We start from the raw sequence: 14,242 nt of genomic DNA, 5'->3' as shown, positions 1-14,242 counted from the left end.
AGAACCAAGTCAGCCGAGGAAACTCTGTATTCTTTTGCTTCACTTTGCTGCATTTAATCCCTCTCGGCCGCCATGAAGGTCCCTTGTGTTTGGGATCATTGCGCTGACCGCAGCAAAGATAAACAGTCCACATTTGTCAGCAGTGTTCTTAAAACAAGCACAGAGCAGCGGGGAGGACGGCGTGTATTCTCCTCATTCTGTCATGGCTGTCGGGCGGCAAGAAAAAAAAAAAGAAAAACAAAAAACGTGTGACCACGTCTAATTTTTCTGCGGTTGACATCATCCTTCTAAGTTTACAGATATGAGCCTCCAGCGCCCTGCAGAGATTGTGAAGATTTCTTTTTATTATACTTCCTGTGATGATACAAGAAGTTGGGGATTTGTAAATCATCACACTGGTCCCGCTTCATTGCCAACTTTTTTCTCCTTGGACCATTTTTGCTTTGTTGGGAACTGATTTCCATGACGGACAGATTTTATTTTTATTTTTTATTTTTTTTACTTAAAAAGAGATTTTTTTCTTCTAATAAATAATGCATTAATCACATTGTTATAAAAAGACTGATAATTAAAGCTGCAAGAGGTGATAAATCCTCTCAAAATGATCATGAAACCTAACTCATTCACTGCCATTGACGGCTGTTGAATTCAAATATCCGTGTTAACATGTTAACGACACAAGATTTCAACAAAGAACCTCAGCGCTGCGAGGCAGATGCTCTAACCACTAAGCTACCATTCTGCCCGTGCAGTAATTTCCATCTTAGCGAAACTCACTCTTACTGTCCGTATTTAATGTGGATTACAGCTGTGACATAAGACTTGCTCAACAATTTTTTACATTTGTGGTGATACTTTTATGATGTGTGATGGGACGTTGTGGTTAAACTCTCCACTTGAGGTTACTTGTGACATTTTCAGTTCATCTGACTCACGTCATCTTCGCAGTGAGCAACACAAGATAGAAAGTCCCTCGCTGCTTGTAGTCACGTATGACATGAAAGGTAAAAAAAATAATACAGTACGGTCATTTTTTTTAACGCACAACGTCAGCAAAATGAGCATCAAAATTGATATGTTTGAATTTTCTTTTATTATCTGTTCACGTGATTCTCACTGAGATTGTTGAAAACGTCTAATGAGTGAGGGCTCCCACATGACAAAGCAGTTCCAGCAATGCGTTTCCTCTCCCTGCGTTTAGCCGGAGTGGAATTCTACTGAAGATTCGGCCCTTAGAGAGGCCAGTGAATGGGACGTGGAAGGACTTGAGGTTGGCTTCTTTTCAGCGCGCTCGCTTTTGTTGCATCACGTCGCTCTTTTTCTCTGAGTCCAAACGTCTCTTCATTAAGCGCCCGGGCTGCAAAGCTCTTGACTGCTGTTCACTGTACTACCCCCGGCCTCCTCATACAGTACACTCAGCAGCCACAGCATTAGAGACACACATTCAAAATCCAATACATAACAAGAAATACTTCACTCTTGACTGACACTGTCCGAGACAGAGAGGTAAAGTATTAATATCGCGACTGTAGTTCACATCATACTGACCTCCTATGTGTTCTCATCTGGTGGATGGCCTTCTGCTGTGAGCTCCACCTGGCAATCACCACTGCCCCCTTCTGGAAACTTGCTGTCGAGAGCCCAAGAGAAAAGAGAAAAGAGAAAAGAGAGAGAGAGAGAGAGAGAGAAAGAAAGAAAGATCCAGATATTTGAACACAAACCGTGTATCAACACATGTAGACAGACAATATAACAGTACTAACAGGTGTTTTCTTTATTCTCTGTAGAAAAACGACTAATATTACTGCAGTTTACTGAGCCACTTCCATTAGTTGTGAAAGTCGTCTTTGTTTGTGACTGCGTGACTGTATTATACTGCCCCCCGGTGGCCAAGTCATGCTCATTAGAAGGAGTCGGTGTATTTTTTTTTAGATTTTTTTATTACGATATGTTTCACAAAATAATTATTATTAAGAGTGCTGAGTTCTTCATTTAAAAAAACATGGCAAAACTTTTTTCTGTTTTTTTTTGGGGGTGGGGGTGGGGCTCGTAAAGATGAATTGCATTTCCATTCATTTCTATGGGGAAAGATGATTTTCAATACGAGTGGTTTGAGTTTCAAGCGTGGTCACAGAACTAATAAACTCATACACTGTATCCTGTATATGAAATGATGGCACACGTGTTTTCACAGCTGCAATGGCACTCTCAGGGAAACCAGAACTGCAACGTGGCCTGTGACAAAAATGAGTTCGGACACGCCTTGCTTAACTAATTAAGGATTGAACCTTATCAACTCTGTAGTGAATTTAATGCTTTTGTATGTCGGAAGGAAGAAGGATGTGAGTGGAAGCGAATAAGACACAGTCTCAAAAGTGACAAGTGCACCATCATTTAACCATTAGGTTTAAGTACAGGGACTCCAAATGCCACTGCAGGCGCCATGACAACAGCCACACAAGGAGGAAGTAAAGTACATACTGGGAAACTACAGTGGCAAGTGGCACACAAATCAACGCGCCGTTGCCCAATCCTCCTTTCGCTGAAGAAGCTGAAGCTGAAGCTGAAACCCGAGCGTCGATCCCCGACAAGAAGCAGCTAGCGGCTCCAACACCCCCTTCACCTCACCTCAGCCCTCTTGCTTTCTTGTTGATTTACTTGTTCCGAGACGCCAAGGGAGTTGGGGGGGGGGGGGGGGGGGGGGGGCGAGGGGAGGTGACCCTTTGAAAGGTCGCACAAACACAACTCAAGCAGAGGAAGACTCAACCTGCAGGAGGCCCGGCGGACGAGAGGTCGCTTTACATGAGACAGATCAAAACGTAACGATCAATGTTTCAATCAAACGGCATTTTGCATTTGGAAACATTTGAACATTGTTGAAGGCGCATCAAAATTTGAATTGCTTGTTTTACGATGGTCCCCAAAAAAAAACGACACACACAATGAACTAGTCTGAGGTTCTTTAACCAATCCGATTTCAAATTCGTCCTCACGGGGCCAGAGGGCTGGCCCTTGATGATTTCAGCGTTTTTACGTCGTCTAATTGGTTGGTCAAAGCAAAACTTGCTAAAGCCAACTTCGACGAGCAAAACACGTCTGTAGCGATCTGCACACATTAATACATTTAACAGTCAGCATCTTTGGTGAGCATGAGGCATTTTATTGAAATATAAAGCAAAATATCAAATGAAAAAACATATTAACGTGACTCAGTAAACTTCAGTAATGTAATTTTTCACAAAGGATAAAGAATATATGTCGAGAGTATTGTTATATTGTCTGTCGACATGTGTTGCTGCACAGTTTGTTCCTTAAAGCGTTATAACACCGCCACATAGATACTATTCCTTAGCCTGTCTATGGCATTTCTCATTATGTGTCAGCATTAAGCTAGGATGCAACTTAAAGGCAAAAGTGTGTGTGTTTTTTTTTTTTATGCATGTGTAATTCTCTTTGTTTTATGTTTATAAATTTTGACACTAAACTTCAACTGGGAGTGGCATTAAACTGCACGTAGTCTCTCTTTTGAAGAATTGTCGGAAAAAGTCGGCTCACTCGTATCTCAAGACACCTTTGTACGTCGTCACCCTTGTCTGCGTTTTCCAAAAGCTCACTTTCTCAGACGTCTACAGCTCTGTTTATGTGTGCTCAAAATGCTAAATTTCCTGGAAACCATACAACAAGTGTTTATGTGGACATGTCCAAAGCGCCCCCTAATAAACCTCACGACGGGGGGAGAAGTCCGAAGAAGTGTTTCAAAACATTGGAAGAGGCCCGCTTCGGGGCTATGGGAGCCATTGTATCACTGGCAATGCAACCTGCATGGAAATTGGATTCAGAGGCCTTCCTGATGCAGGGAATGTGTTCATACGGGAGTGAGCGAGGCATGGGGAGCTTGGGAGAGAGTGGCAGGCAAGCAGGGCCAGGGGGGGGGGGGGGGGGGGGGGGGGGGGATAAGGATAAGAGTCTCTTCAAAGCAACACATCTACTGAAGAAGCCAGTGTCCTGATTAGTGTGGGAAGACTAGTGGCTGAGGAGACTGAATAAAGATTCATGTCACCTTTACGGAACCTTTACTGAGAGGAGACGATGACACATGAGCGCCAGGCCTTGATCTCGGCCGAACCTGTTTCCACTTGTCCGCTTCTTTTCCTCCTTCGCCAAGCAGCGGGCGCCTTCCACCGGAGTCATCCCCTTGAAATAGGCTAATTGTATTCAGTTGACCTCTTTGGATGCAACGGACCTCATGAGTTAATCACGCAGCAAAGCCTCTTAGTGACAGCCGGGCCCTTAATTGCATGCCATCAATCTGGTCGGCAGCAAATCTTCACATTCCATCCGCATGGGAATGAGCGGACGTCTGCTTTGGGATGAGGCAAATCTTCACCAGATTATCTTTTTTTCCATGCCAAATTTTGGGGGTTCATATGAAAACGTACGGTGGTGCCTTGAGATACGAGTGAGCGAGTGAGAATCCGGTTCAAGAACTACAAGTGGGGGAGGTGCGGATGAAAAATGTTCACCGATAAAAATCCGACATGATCGGTAAATTTGTATCGTATCATTTTTTAAATCCATTCGTCATCGGGTTCAATGAACGAAAGTTCATGAACCCCTTCATATTTTGGGCCAACGTGAACTGAACGTAGTGTATAGATAGATGCCTGATGAACGTTATTGCGAACGGTTTTGTGAACGGCAGTTGATTTTCGTTCAAGAGTGCCAGGTTTCGTGAGGGACTTCCAGGGTAAACCCCCGTCCAAACACGCTGTAAACGAGCCTTCGCGCCTTCTTTGGCAACCCCAGCCACCAACAGTCGCACCGCTGCATGCGTCATCAAAATGCGATGCGTGCCTGGAGGGAAAATTGAAAAGAGCAAAGACGCACTTGAATACAACTCACAGCAGCGCTATGAGCAGCACCTCTCCCTCTGCCTCCACAAATGTATTGCACTTTGAGGTGCGTCCCGAGTTTCCTACCTCAACCAGGCAAGCAGTCCAGGGTGTACGCTGCCTTTCGCCCCAAAGTCAGCTGGGATAGGCTTCAGCTCACCCGCAACCCTAATGACTGTAGAAAATGGAAGATGGGTGGCAAACCAATTGTTATTGTTCACATGGGGATGGCAGTCAGATGTTTCTTCCAACCGTGTGATAATTAGCAATTTTTCTTATTCCAACTCTCCTCTTTAGGCCCTGTGGAGTTTTGGGGCCCCTCAGCAGACGCATGAGCCATCGGGGCCTTTTCTGTGCACCAAAACGTTCACGGCCAAACCAAGTGAGCAGCGTGACAATAAAAGGGGAATGCGGCCCGGGTGGATTCATTTTTGCGGTGATTCTCAGCTCATCTGCTCGCTCCACGCTGAGCCCTGGGAAGTGAGGTGAAAACACTAACCTTTTCCACAAAGCAATAACTTCCCACCATGACGTCGAAGCAACATCGCTTCAGTTGTTCTTCGGCTCTCGCTGTGAGAATGTCAGCCGATCTCTTTTCATCTGGGGGGGAATCCTATCTGATTTACTTTGGCTGCGGCGCCTGTTTGTACGGGGCCATGTTTCATTTGAATATCAAAGGCGGGCGAGGAGGTGGCCAGACACTTTAGATGCAATATTTCGGACTTCCCTTGAGGAATGTGACCGCTTCAACGTGCCTGACAAAAAAACCTGATCAAGTGAGACAATGGCGCTACTGTGGCGGCGGCCCAATGCTAATCTCTCCACCGCAAATGAGACAATCACATTTGCATCTCAGTGCGCGCCTCTCCACGCTTAAAACGCCATTGGAGGAATTGGTCCCATTTATTGATTTTTTTTTCCCCGCTAACCCCGAGAAACTGCGGTGGCAAACATGTCCTGTCTGGTGTCGTGTTTGTTTTTTGCCACGCCGAGTCACAATGACAGAGTCAAGTCATCTGTTGGAGAGACAAAAGAACGCTCTTTTTCTTTTACTTTTTCATCTTGCTCTAATTACGCTACGTCTTCCAGTAGACTTCTGTGCTGCCTGGCATGTTGCGGCACAACGTGGTACTACACTGACGGCGCGCAACTCCAAATTCGAACTTTCCTGTAAGTATACAGTTTACCTCAGTGGATGATGACACAAAATTAAAAAAAAAGAATAATAAAGTGAGGGAAAATCAACTTCCATTGAGATCTTGGGGAAGGTGGGGAAAAAAAACAGGGACAGAAACGGCATGGAGGAACGTGAACCAGAGAGCAAAAACACAAATTTCTAACCAATTGTCATCATTAGCTAATTTTGCATTTTTTTTTTTAGTCATTTCACATTAACAAAGCTATCCATGTGCTATTTATACTCTTCAGTCTCCACTTTGCCGCAGCGATTCGTTTTATTGCTGCCCTCTAGTCTCCTCAATCGCAGTGTCATTGATTTGAACATTTGATGATACATGGCTAGAAATAACCAACATAAACACACGATAACATTATCATACCCTCATGCTTACATTGAGTTTTAAACACAGAAGACCCTTGTTCTCCTCCTTGTCTCATTTCCAGTGATGCGTTCAATGTCCCGCAGTGCTATTATGTTTTGTTTTTTGTTTTGTTTATTTTTACATTTGAGATGTTAAAAGTCAAGGGCAATCAAAGGTGAAAAAGAAAATAAAGAACGCTATTGTGTCCGCGCAGCTAAACTGCCTGCTGGCTCAATGCAAACAGATCAGGCAAAGCGATAACGGCAAACAAAAACACTGCAATTGTTTACAGGCGAACTTTTCTCATGAGCAAGAAAAACTCTTTTTCTCCCCTGAGTCTTTTTTTTATTTTTAAGACCGAACCAGCATCCTTTGGTTTTGCAAAACAGGGCCTCATCTTGTTTCACAACCACTGTTGACCATTTTGTTCATTCTCCCCCAGCATGAGCAGAGAATCCTGACATCATCTTTGTTTTTAGATTCCTTGCAACACACTCCCAAAAAAAAAAAAAGGCTGGCTGCTGTAATTTTTTGCTTTTATTCCCCTCACACTTAATATTTAAAGAGTGATTGAAGACACATGATTGAACTTGTTCTCGCATTGTTAATATTTACGCTTAAACATTTAGGAGAAGCGCTATTCCTCAGATTACGCATTGTATTATTCTCCCTTGTGTTTAATTTTGGTCCGGCATTTTGCTTCAAAGCTGTGATCATAGATTAACCCGATTAACATCTTGACCCATCTTGCATATCCTTCGGGGGACATGTTTCTGATAAAAGTTCCTATAACTATCTTGAGATTGAAAAAGGAATTTCCGCTTGGCTGTGTAAACTGTTGTTTGAAAGCCAGGAAAACATAAATTCAAGTAGAATGGTATTCGCAAAGTTGGGGGGTAAGTCAGGTCAAGTCCGTTTTATTTATATAGCGCCAATTCACAACAAAGGTTATGTCATGGCGCTTTCCATATGGAAAGGGTCTCGAAGCACGCTCCTGACACATTAATTGCACCCGGCATGAGCAAGCAAGAGAGGGTGACAGAGAGGATGTCTGTTGTAATACCAATACTGACCTGTGAGTGGCAGCGTGGAGCAACAGGCCATCCAGACTGACTGACATTTCCGAGAATAAGAAGTAGGTGAAGAAGAGATTGAACAAAAACACTAACACGGTCCCGCCTTGCCAGCAACTTCAGCAAACAATCAAGAAAGTGTTGTTACCCCATGCTGATATGTGAACCCCCAAAAAACTCAATGCAACGTCACTTACTCTGCGAAGCCACCGCTAAATTAATCATCATCATCATCCGTTCAGCTTAATGCTAACAAACAATGCAAAACGACATAGACGGGCTAACAAATAGCATCAGTGTTGCGATGTGATAAACCTGCAAGCAATATATTTGCGCACAAACGGTGGAGCAGCACATGGAAAGAAAATATAAGAATACTCACACGCATATATTGTTTATCCTTTGCGAGAAATTACCAATATTCCTGGCGCTAACTGAGTCAATTGTGAAACTCTTCTTCGCATTGTCTCTGTCTGTGGTATACAGCCCTCAGGTGGCCAAGGTGCGCACACCTTCAGGAGCAGCACAACGTTCATTGAATTGAAACAAGAAATGTAGAAAAACGCGGTTCAATCATTTATGTTTGGATCATGTTATTAGATAAATATTGCTTCTAAATTTCTCCAGATGGTGTACGAGGCACAGTTGCTATACTGCGTTTTTGTATAGTATTCATTTCTATAATTGCGATTTGACAGTATTAAAAGGTGGATTAAGTGGGGTAAATCCCCGCTGAAGCAGTGCTGGCGACTCTGCAGTTCTGTTTACTTTTGGTTTTTGACATTATACCGCCTCCACCTTCACGTCATCAGGTCTTTGGCTCTATAACTTCGGTTATTATGATAGCCAAACTGTTACCAAATATTTAGCGCAGAACGGCTCGCTCACATACCTTTTTTTTTTTTTTTTTTTTTTTTTTAGAAATAGGCAGATCTTTACTTCATACTACAATGTCACTCCAGAGACTCAAGTATTTGTATACAAGCCATTCATTTAAAAAGTTTCATTTTTCCATACATCGTATGATATCCCCTTTAGGATGTCCTGTGTGTGTTTGCTCTTCTTGTGTCACCCATTGGCTGCAATTAGTAATCCTGGCCACTCGTGTCGCTGTTTTCAATTTCGTCAGCGGAAGCGAGCAAGGTCAAAAATCCAACATGGCAACCCGCTGTGTGTTATGGGCCGTCCGGTCCTCATTTGCGTCCTTAAATTGTGCTATTAGTGGAAATTTAAGTGCGCTACGACGGATGAAAGTGCCACTATTGTCGCATTCGGTTAGTCAAAGGAGAGGAATCCGACAAGGTGAGACAGTTTAACAGGCTTTTAAAAATAGTACGTGAGCTATCGCTAGCTAACATGCATCTGTATGAATATCACCAATATAATTCTTCCTCTTTTGGTTTCCACTGTTTATTTCTACAGTCGTGGAAAAGCAGGAGGGTAAAACAGTGACCGTAAGTACAAACTACAAACATCCAACTATTAATGACAAGTACTGTCATATCCTTTGTGTTATGGTGTTTCTTTATATGCTCATGGAATTTTGTGTTACTTTTTTTAATACATGGATTAAACATATGTTGTAGATGTGCAGCTGTCAAAACTGTTTCTATTTGTGTCGATGTGATAAATGTGTATTTTGTGTCTTGTTTTTTGGTTATAGAACTAGAATGACTCCAACTACTGATAGATATTGCTTTTTCTTCTGTTGGCCAGCAAATTGTACCCGTGTTTCGTAAATGTGCTCAGTTTCCGATGATTGGAATCCTTTTTTTGAGGGACCATAACCAACGTGATCGTAACACGCAACTAAGATATATAAGATGAACATTTGACCAATTCTCTAATGCATTATTATACTATCAAAGTCTTCTGTCACTAGAAGTGTACATGGAACAAGACAAAATTTGCATATATGCATTAAAATGGAAACTGAGCACTTGGACCAGCCTTAGTGAATGACAAACTAAGACATAGATACTGACAATATTTGCAATTGCAATTGATAGCTAATGTTAACAAATGTCTGTCAGATTGAAGGAAAAATATTGAACACAGCAGCTGCACCTCAACCTCCAAACCCCACCGCCAAGTGTCCCATCTATAGATGGAACCTGCAGCACAAATACAACTACACGGTAAATTAGATCTATATCCTATGGTTGGTAATAACTGAATTACCTCTAAAAAAAATAAAACTCCCCTACCTTTTCAGGATGTGTTGCTTCTCAGTCAGTTCATCAGGTCAGATGGAGGGATGCTGCCAAAACGAATTACCGGTCTTTGTCCTGAGGAGCATCGCAAGGTTGCCGTGTGTGTGCAGATGGCTCACAGAGCTGGTGTGTACTGATGACCACCCCCCCTGCCCCCACCATCTCGACAAGTGATTTTTATATTTATGGCCAAGAAGTGTTTTTCATACAAATATTTATCCAGGAACCCCCTGTAGATAGACACTGGGGGTGTACCACATGGCTCTATACTAGGTCATTATTTCTTACTGTTCCAGTAGAAAGATTGCGGCGTTCTACAAGGCTCACTACCTGGACCACCATTTGTTTTACAGTGTGCTCTATACAAATGTCAAAATTTTCTTGTGTTAAGAGCAGAAAACAAATGGTCTCCCACAAGGCTAGATACAAGGTCTCTTCCACATAAAGATTGAAATTACTTGGCATTCCAATTAGATTAGATACAAGAGGTCCTTGGTTAACAAAGGTCTAGACACGGCACACAATGAACTAGTTTGTGCAGCGGGGTAAGAATACATGGTCATGTGACACAAGAAGGTGTGCTCAAGTTACTCCTGTGCTGCTTTTTTTTTGTTTTATATTTATGGGATAGTGTTTATCTTAAAAATATTTACTGTAATTATACATTTACTACTGCCTTCAGTGTATGTTAGTGACAGCCTACGGTGCAATCATACAGCCTGTAAACAACTGACCTTTTTTTTTTTTTTTGGTTTCAAGGTTTGCTTCCCGACCACAGACCCAAACGTCCAGAGGGCCATGTCCCAAAGCCCAAGCCACAACTCAACAGGTGACGCCAACACACGTGTTTGGTTTGTTATTCAGACTATTATGTTTTAAACTAAAGGCTCCGCCTGTGCCATCTGCTTACCCCCCCCCGCCTCGTGCAGATACCTGACCCGCTGGTCCGTCAAATCCGTCAAGCCCATCTACAAACGCGGGCTAAAGTGGTGCAAGAAGCGCATGCCTGTTGGAAGCCCTCTGCTCCAGGACAACGTGCGATACGGTCCCAAGCCCCTTTACATTAAACACTGAGTGATGCCTGCGCTGTAGCTGCTTGAACTGCAGATTTAAATCAGGGTGAAGAATCTGGAAGACAATGCAATTCTGAAAACAAGTAATAGCCACCTAGATATTTAACTGGTCAACAAAAACAAATTTTGATTTTTGTCCACTGCTCCAGGCATGGCCCCCCAAAAACTATTTATCGTACATTCTTTGTTTATAAACGTGTCATACATCCTCTCATCTCCTGTGTTGGTTTTCAAAAAGCCCTTAAAGAGGTGTAATGGAGACCAAAGTACTGTCGGTGGGCAAATAAAGTCTGCTTTTTGTTTTTGTTTTTTTACCTCATTTTGTATTGATTGTTTTCATAAGCATGCAGACTTAATGGAACAAAAAAAACAATTACATCTAGACATACAGTACACCGCATCTCTCTTTTTAAAGCATGAAGGGCAGGTCGAAATTCTTGGTCCCGTAGCCGATGTAGATGAATCCATGCAGTGGCGTCATGGGCACGTGGTAGAAAGTAAGGCCCAACCACAGCAGGCTGCGAATCACACACACTTTGTTGGCACTCTCAAATTGAAGACTCCATGATCCTGCAATGCACAAAGATTACATTACATCAGTAACTGCAGTTGAAGGTGCAAATCAGCGATAGAAACAAAGAAAAACATTTGTATGGAGTTACACACACATGCTCTAAACTTATTAAAAGACATTTCTTTAAGTATTCCCTAGCCCCTGTTCGCACTCTCTCGCTGTAAAGAAATGAGAGACTAGTGAATTAAATGTGTACATAAACAGTACATCGACCTGTAACTATATTTCCTCTTAACGAAAGTCTGCTGTCTTAATGCTAATATCTACAAGAGTATTGTGAAACTATAACAACCTTGCACTGAAGGTGCTCAACTCTCAATTCTGACTTGCGGAAGTATTATATATATATTTTTTTAAATCACTAACACGGATGTTTGATAGTTGAATGCTCATAAGGAGTATTAAAAATCTGCGCTATAGCAAGGATGCGAAGGCTACACCGCGGTACAGCGAGGGACACTCTACTTCCGTTGATGTCACGTGTGCCCTTTTACCTTTTGGAATGTCCTCACTCAGCGGATCCAGAAAGTCCAAGGCCGGGTTCAGATCAGCCATCTCCGACAGTGACTTTTTCTTCAGATTCTTGGGCTGAGAGAAGTGAAGAAAATGTTCAAGTTTCCCAGCTTGAGTGTAAGACAGACCTGAGGGACAGACATTGCGCTCATTTTTCCCACCGAGCATCTGTGGACCACCACAGGAGATTCGACGCCATACTCACCGCCGAAGCTGCGATTAATTTGGACGACGCCGTGCATGCTGTTGATGAAGGCGCCCCGCGGCACCACCGAAGCTTCCTCGTTGATGTGGTGAACGGTCACCGCCAGCCTCGTCTCCTCCGTCACTTTGGTCTGAACACAAGAACAAACTTTAGTGTATAGCAGCTGGATTTATTCCTGAAGTGTACAACGTGGTTGCAACATGATTTTTTTTTTCCTTTCTTCGTCTTCTCTCTGTAAGCCATTCTGTATAAAAGGTGCCCTTGCAATATGACACCCAAAATGAGTTGTGGTCTTTTTTTTTTATTTTTTTAATCAGACAAATATAACATTTTATCATAGGTACGTTCACTTTCTGTATGTAACGAGTATTACTTCCTCATCTAAATGTGCTCATTCAGGCTGATACTCACTGTCGACTCCTCTGCTGAAGGATCAAGTCTTTCTGCTTGTCTGGACTCGTACACAAATGATGGGTCGCCTTCGAATCGGCCCTTTGCTGTTTTGGACACGTCCTCGATCATTGCGCTTGTGGTGGAGGGGATCAGGAACCAGTCGATGCAATTGAAGCTTCACGCCCACACCATAATAGGGACAGTAAGACGAACATGCTGCTTAAATTGCATTCAACAACAGGGGTTACCTGTAGAAATGCTGCGTGTCCTTCAGCTCGTCGTCCCTCCTCCCCTGAGCGATGAAATAGTGCTCCTTTAAACCGAGTATCTTGCCCCAAAACAACACTCGGTTGAACTTGTAGTTCTTCTTCAAGATAATTAGTGAAGTTTGCAGAGCTGCCCTTTGCTCCGAGTTCAAAATGCACCCGCTACCCGCAACCAGCTCCAATGAGTAGGATAACGAGTTAGCGTCCATTATTGTTGTTGATTTTAGCACTTTACGATCGCTGTCTGGTACGTTATTAGCTTGCTTGCTAACGCAAGACAACGCTTCCGGAAAGGGAATTTGGTTGTTAAGAGTGTCAATAAACCCACTCGTCACAAATTAGTATCCAATGTTTCGTCTTTGGCGTCGTTTTCGTCAGTTTTCTATGCACTGGTCATGTATTTAGCGTCACCTTTCGACGGGCGGGCTTGCGCTACTACCGGGTTTCCATGGCAACGTTTCAACAAACAATTTGGTTGGTGCGGGCGGAGCAGCTGTGGTTACGTCATTTGAAGCCCGGATCGACGTCGACAGTAACAAACTACACTTAAAAGTACTAAACTACAACTTGGAGAATATTAACTCTGTTACTGTAAACCGGTGTGTGGTTTAGCACACATACGGTATGCTATAAACATTGTCACATGTAATATGTACTAAAAAACAATCATGCTACTTTCGAAATGCTAATTTGTTGCAATGCTAACGTTCACGACCTACCTGTTGGCGAGTGTTAAACGCACCACGTGACTCGCCTTTCTCCAATTAGAGAACAGAACGTTGTCCCTCTCAAGGAGGTCCGGAAGTTGAAACGTCGATGCTAGCATTTGCTCGACACAGCTAATAAATACTGTAATGCCTGCTGCACTTTACTATGAAATTCCACTTCCTCTTGTTTGTCTCACATTACTATTTTTTTGATGCGATACTGTATTGTTCTCAAGTCAACAAAATGACAAGAAAATGACAAAATTAGTTGGGTAACGTGGCATAGTATTGTAATGCCCTTGGATGTATCAGCCCAAAACTCAAGAGGTCAGATATTTGAACACAAAGTGCTTAACTGAAGAAAAGTTCACCAAAATAATTTCATATGTGATACAACACCATCGTTTTAACCCCTTTTTATTGTAGATTCTTTTCGGGAGGAAAACCAGGGGTGGCCTATACAATGAAATATTACAGGACTCAAGAGTACATGGTAAGTGACCAACACCATTGACCTTGTGTCTGTATACTCGTGTAGCATTTGGATGCTGTAATTCAAAGGTGACAATTTGAAGTGATGGTAAGGTTGTGCTATTAGTGGAGCAATAGTTGTGTATTTGTAATGCTGGTTAAATACAGGATGTGTGTGTTTGTATTTATTATTATTTTTATGAAGCAATTTGAATCCAGTGTGACTGTAGTAAACCACCAATTAAATCTACTACAGAAAGTAGACTACAGTCACACACATACAAATAAATTGTTAAAGACACATTATGCATAAATTCACTA

The 14,242-nt window shown here is 42.6% G+C and overlaps 2 protein-coding genes across 3 annotated transcripts; one reads left to right on the top strand and one right to left on the bottom strand.

Annotated features, from left to right (window-relative positions):
- The first annotated feature begins 8,608 nt into the window (after positions 1–8,608).
- mrps18a (mitochondrial ribosomal protein S18A) lies at positions 8,609–11,106 on the top strand. The gene is made up of 6 exons (XM_061753735.1): positions 8,609–8,808; positions 8,929–8,960; positions 9,540–9,644; positions 9,722–9,845; positions 10,479–10,548; positions 10,649–11,106. The coding sequence occupies exons 1-6, from the start codon at positions 8,664–8,666 to the stop codon at positions 10,791–10,793; spliced, it is 621 nt and encodes a 206-aa protein (XP_061609719.1). The 5' UTR covers positions 8,609–8,663; the 3' UTR covers positions 10,794–11,106.
- rsph9 (radial spoke head component 9) lies at positions 10,937–13,590 on the bottom strand. 2 transcript variants are annotated; one of them, XM_061753737.1, is made up of 5 exons: positions 13,463–13,590; positions 12,496–12,652; positions 12,085–12,214; positions 11,861–12,007; positions 10,937–11,362 (listed from the first exon to the last, which is right to left on the bottom strand). In XM_061753737.1, exons 1-5 carry the CDS (start codon positions 13,567–13,569, stop codon positions 11,202–11,204), a joined length of 702 nt encoding a protein of 233 aa, XP_061609721.1. In that variant the 5' UTR covers positions 13,570–13,590; the 3' UTR covers positions 10,937–11,201. The 2 variants fall into 2 exon arrangements, with proteins under 2 accessions (XP_061609721.1, XP_061609720.1); XM_061753736.1 differs by lacking the exon at positions 13,463–13,590 and adding an exon at positions 12,726–13,456.
- Positions 13,591–14,242: the final 652 nt, after the last annotated feature.

Source organism: Phyllopteryx taeniolatus, chromosome 18 (genome assembly GCF_024500385.1).
Source record: "Phyllopteryx taeniolatus isolate TA_2022b chromosome 18, UOR_Ptae_1.2, whole genome shotgun sequence".
Lineage (NCBI taxonomy): Eukaryota > Metazoa > Chordata > Actinopteri > Syngnathiformes > Syngnathidae > Phyllopteryx > Phyllopteryx taeniolatus.
The sequence above is the reverse complement of the archived record's forward strand: the minus strand, read 5'-3'. Positions and strand labels throughout refer to the sequence as shown.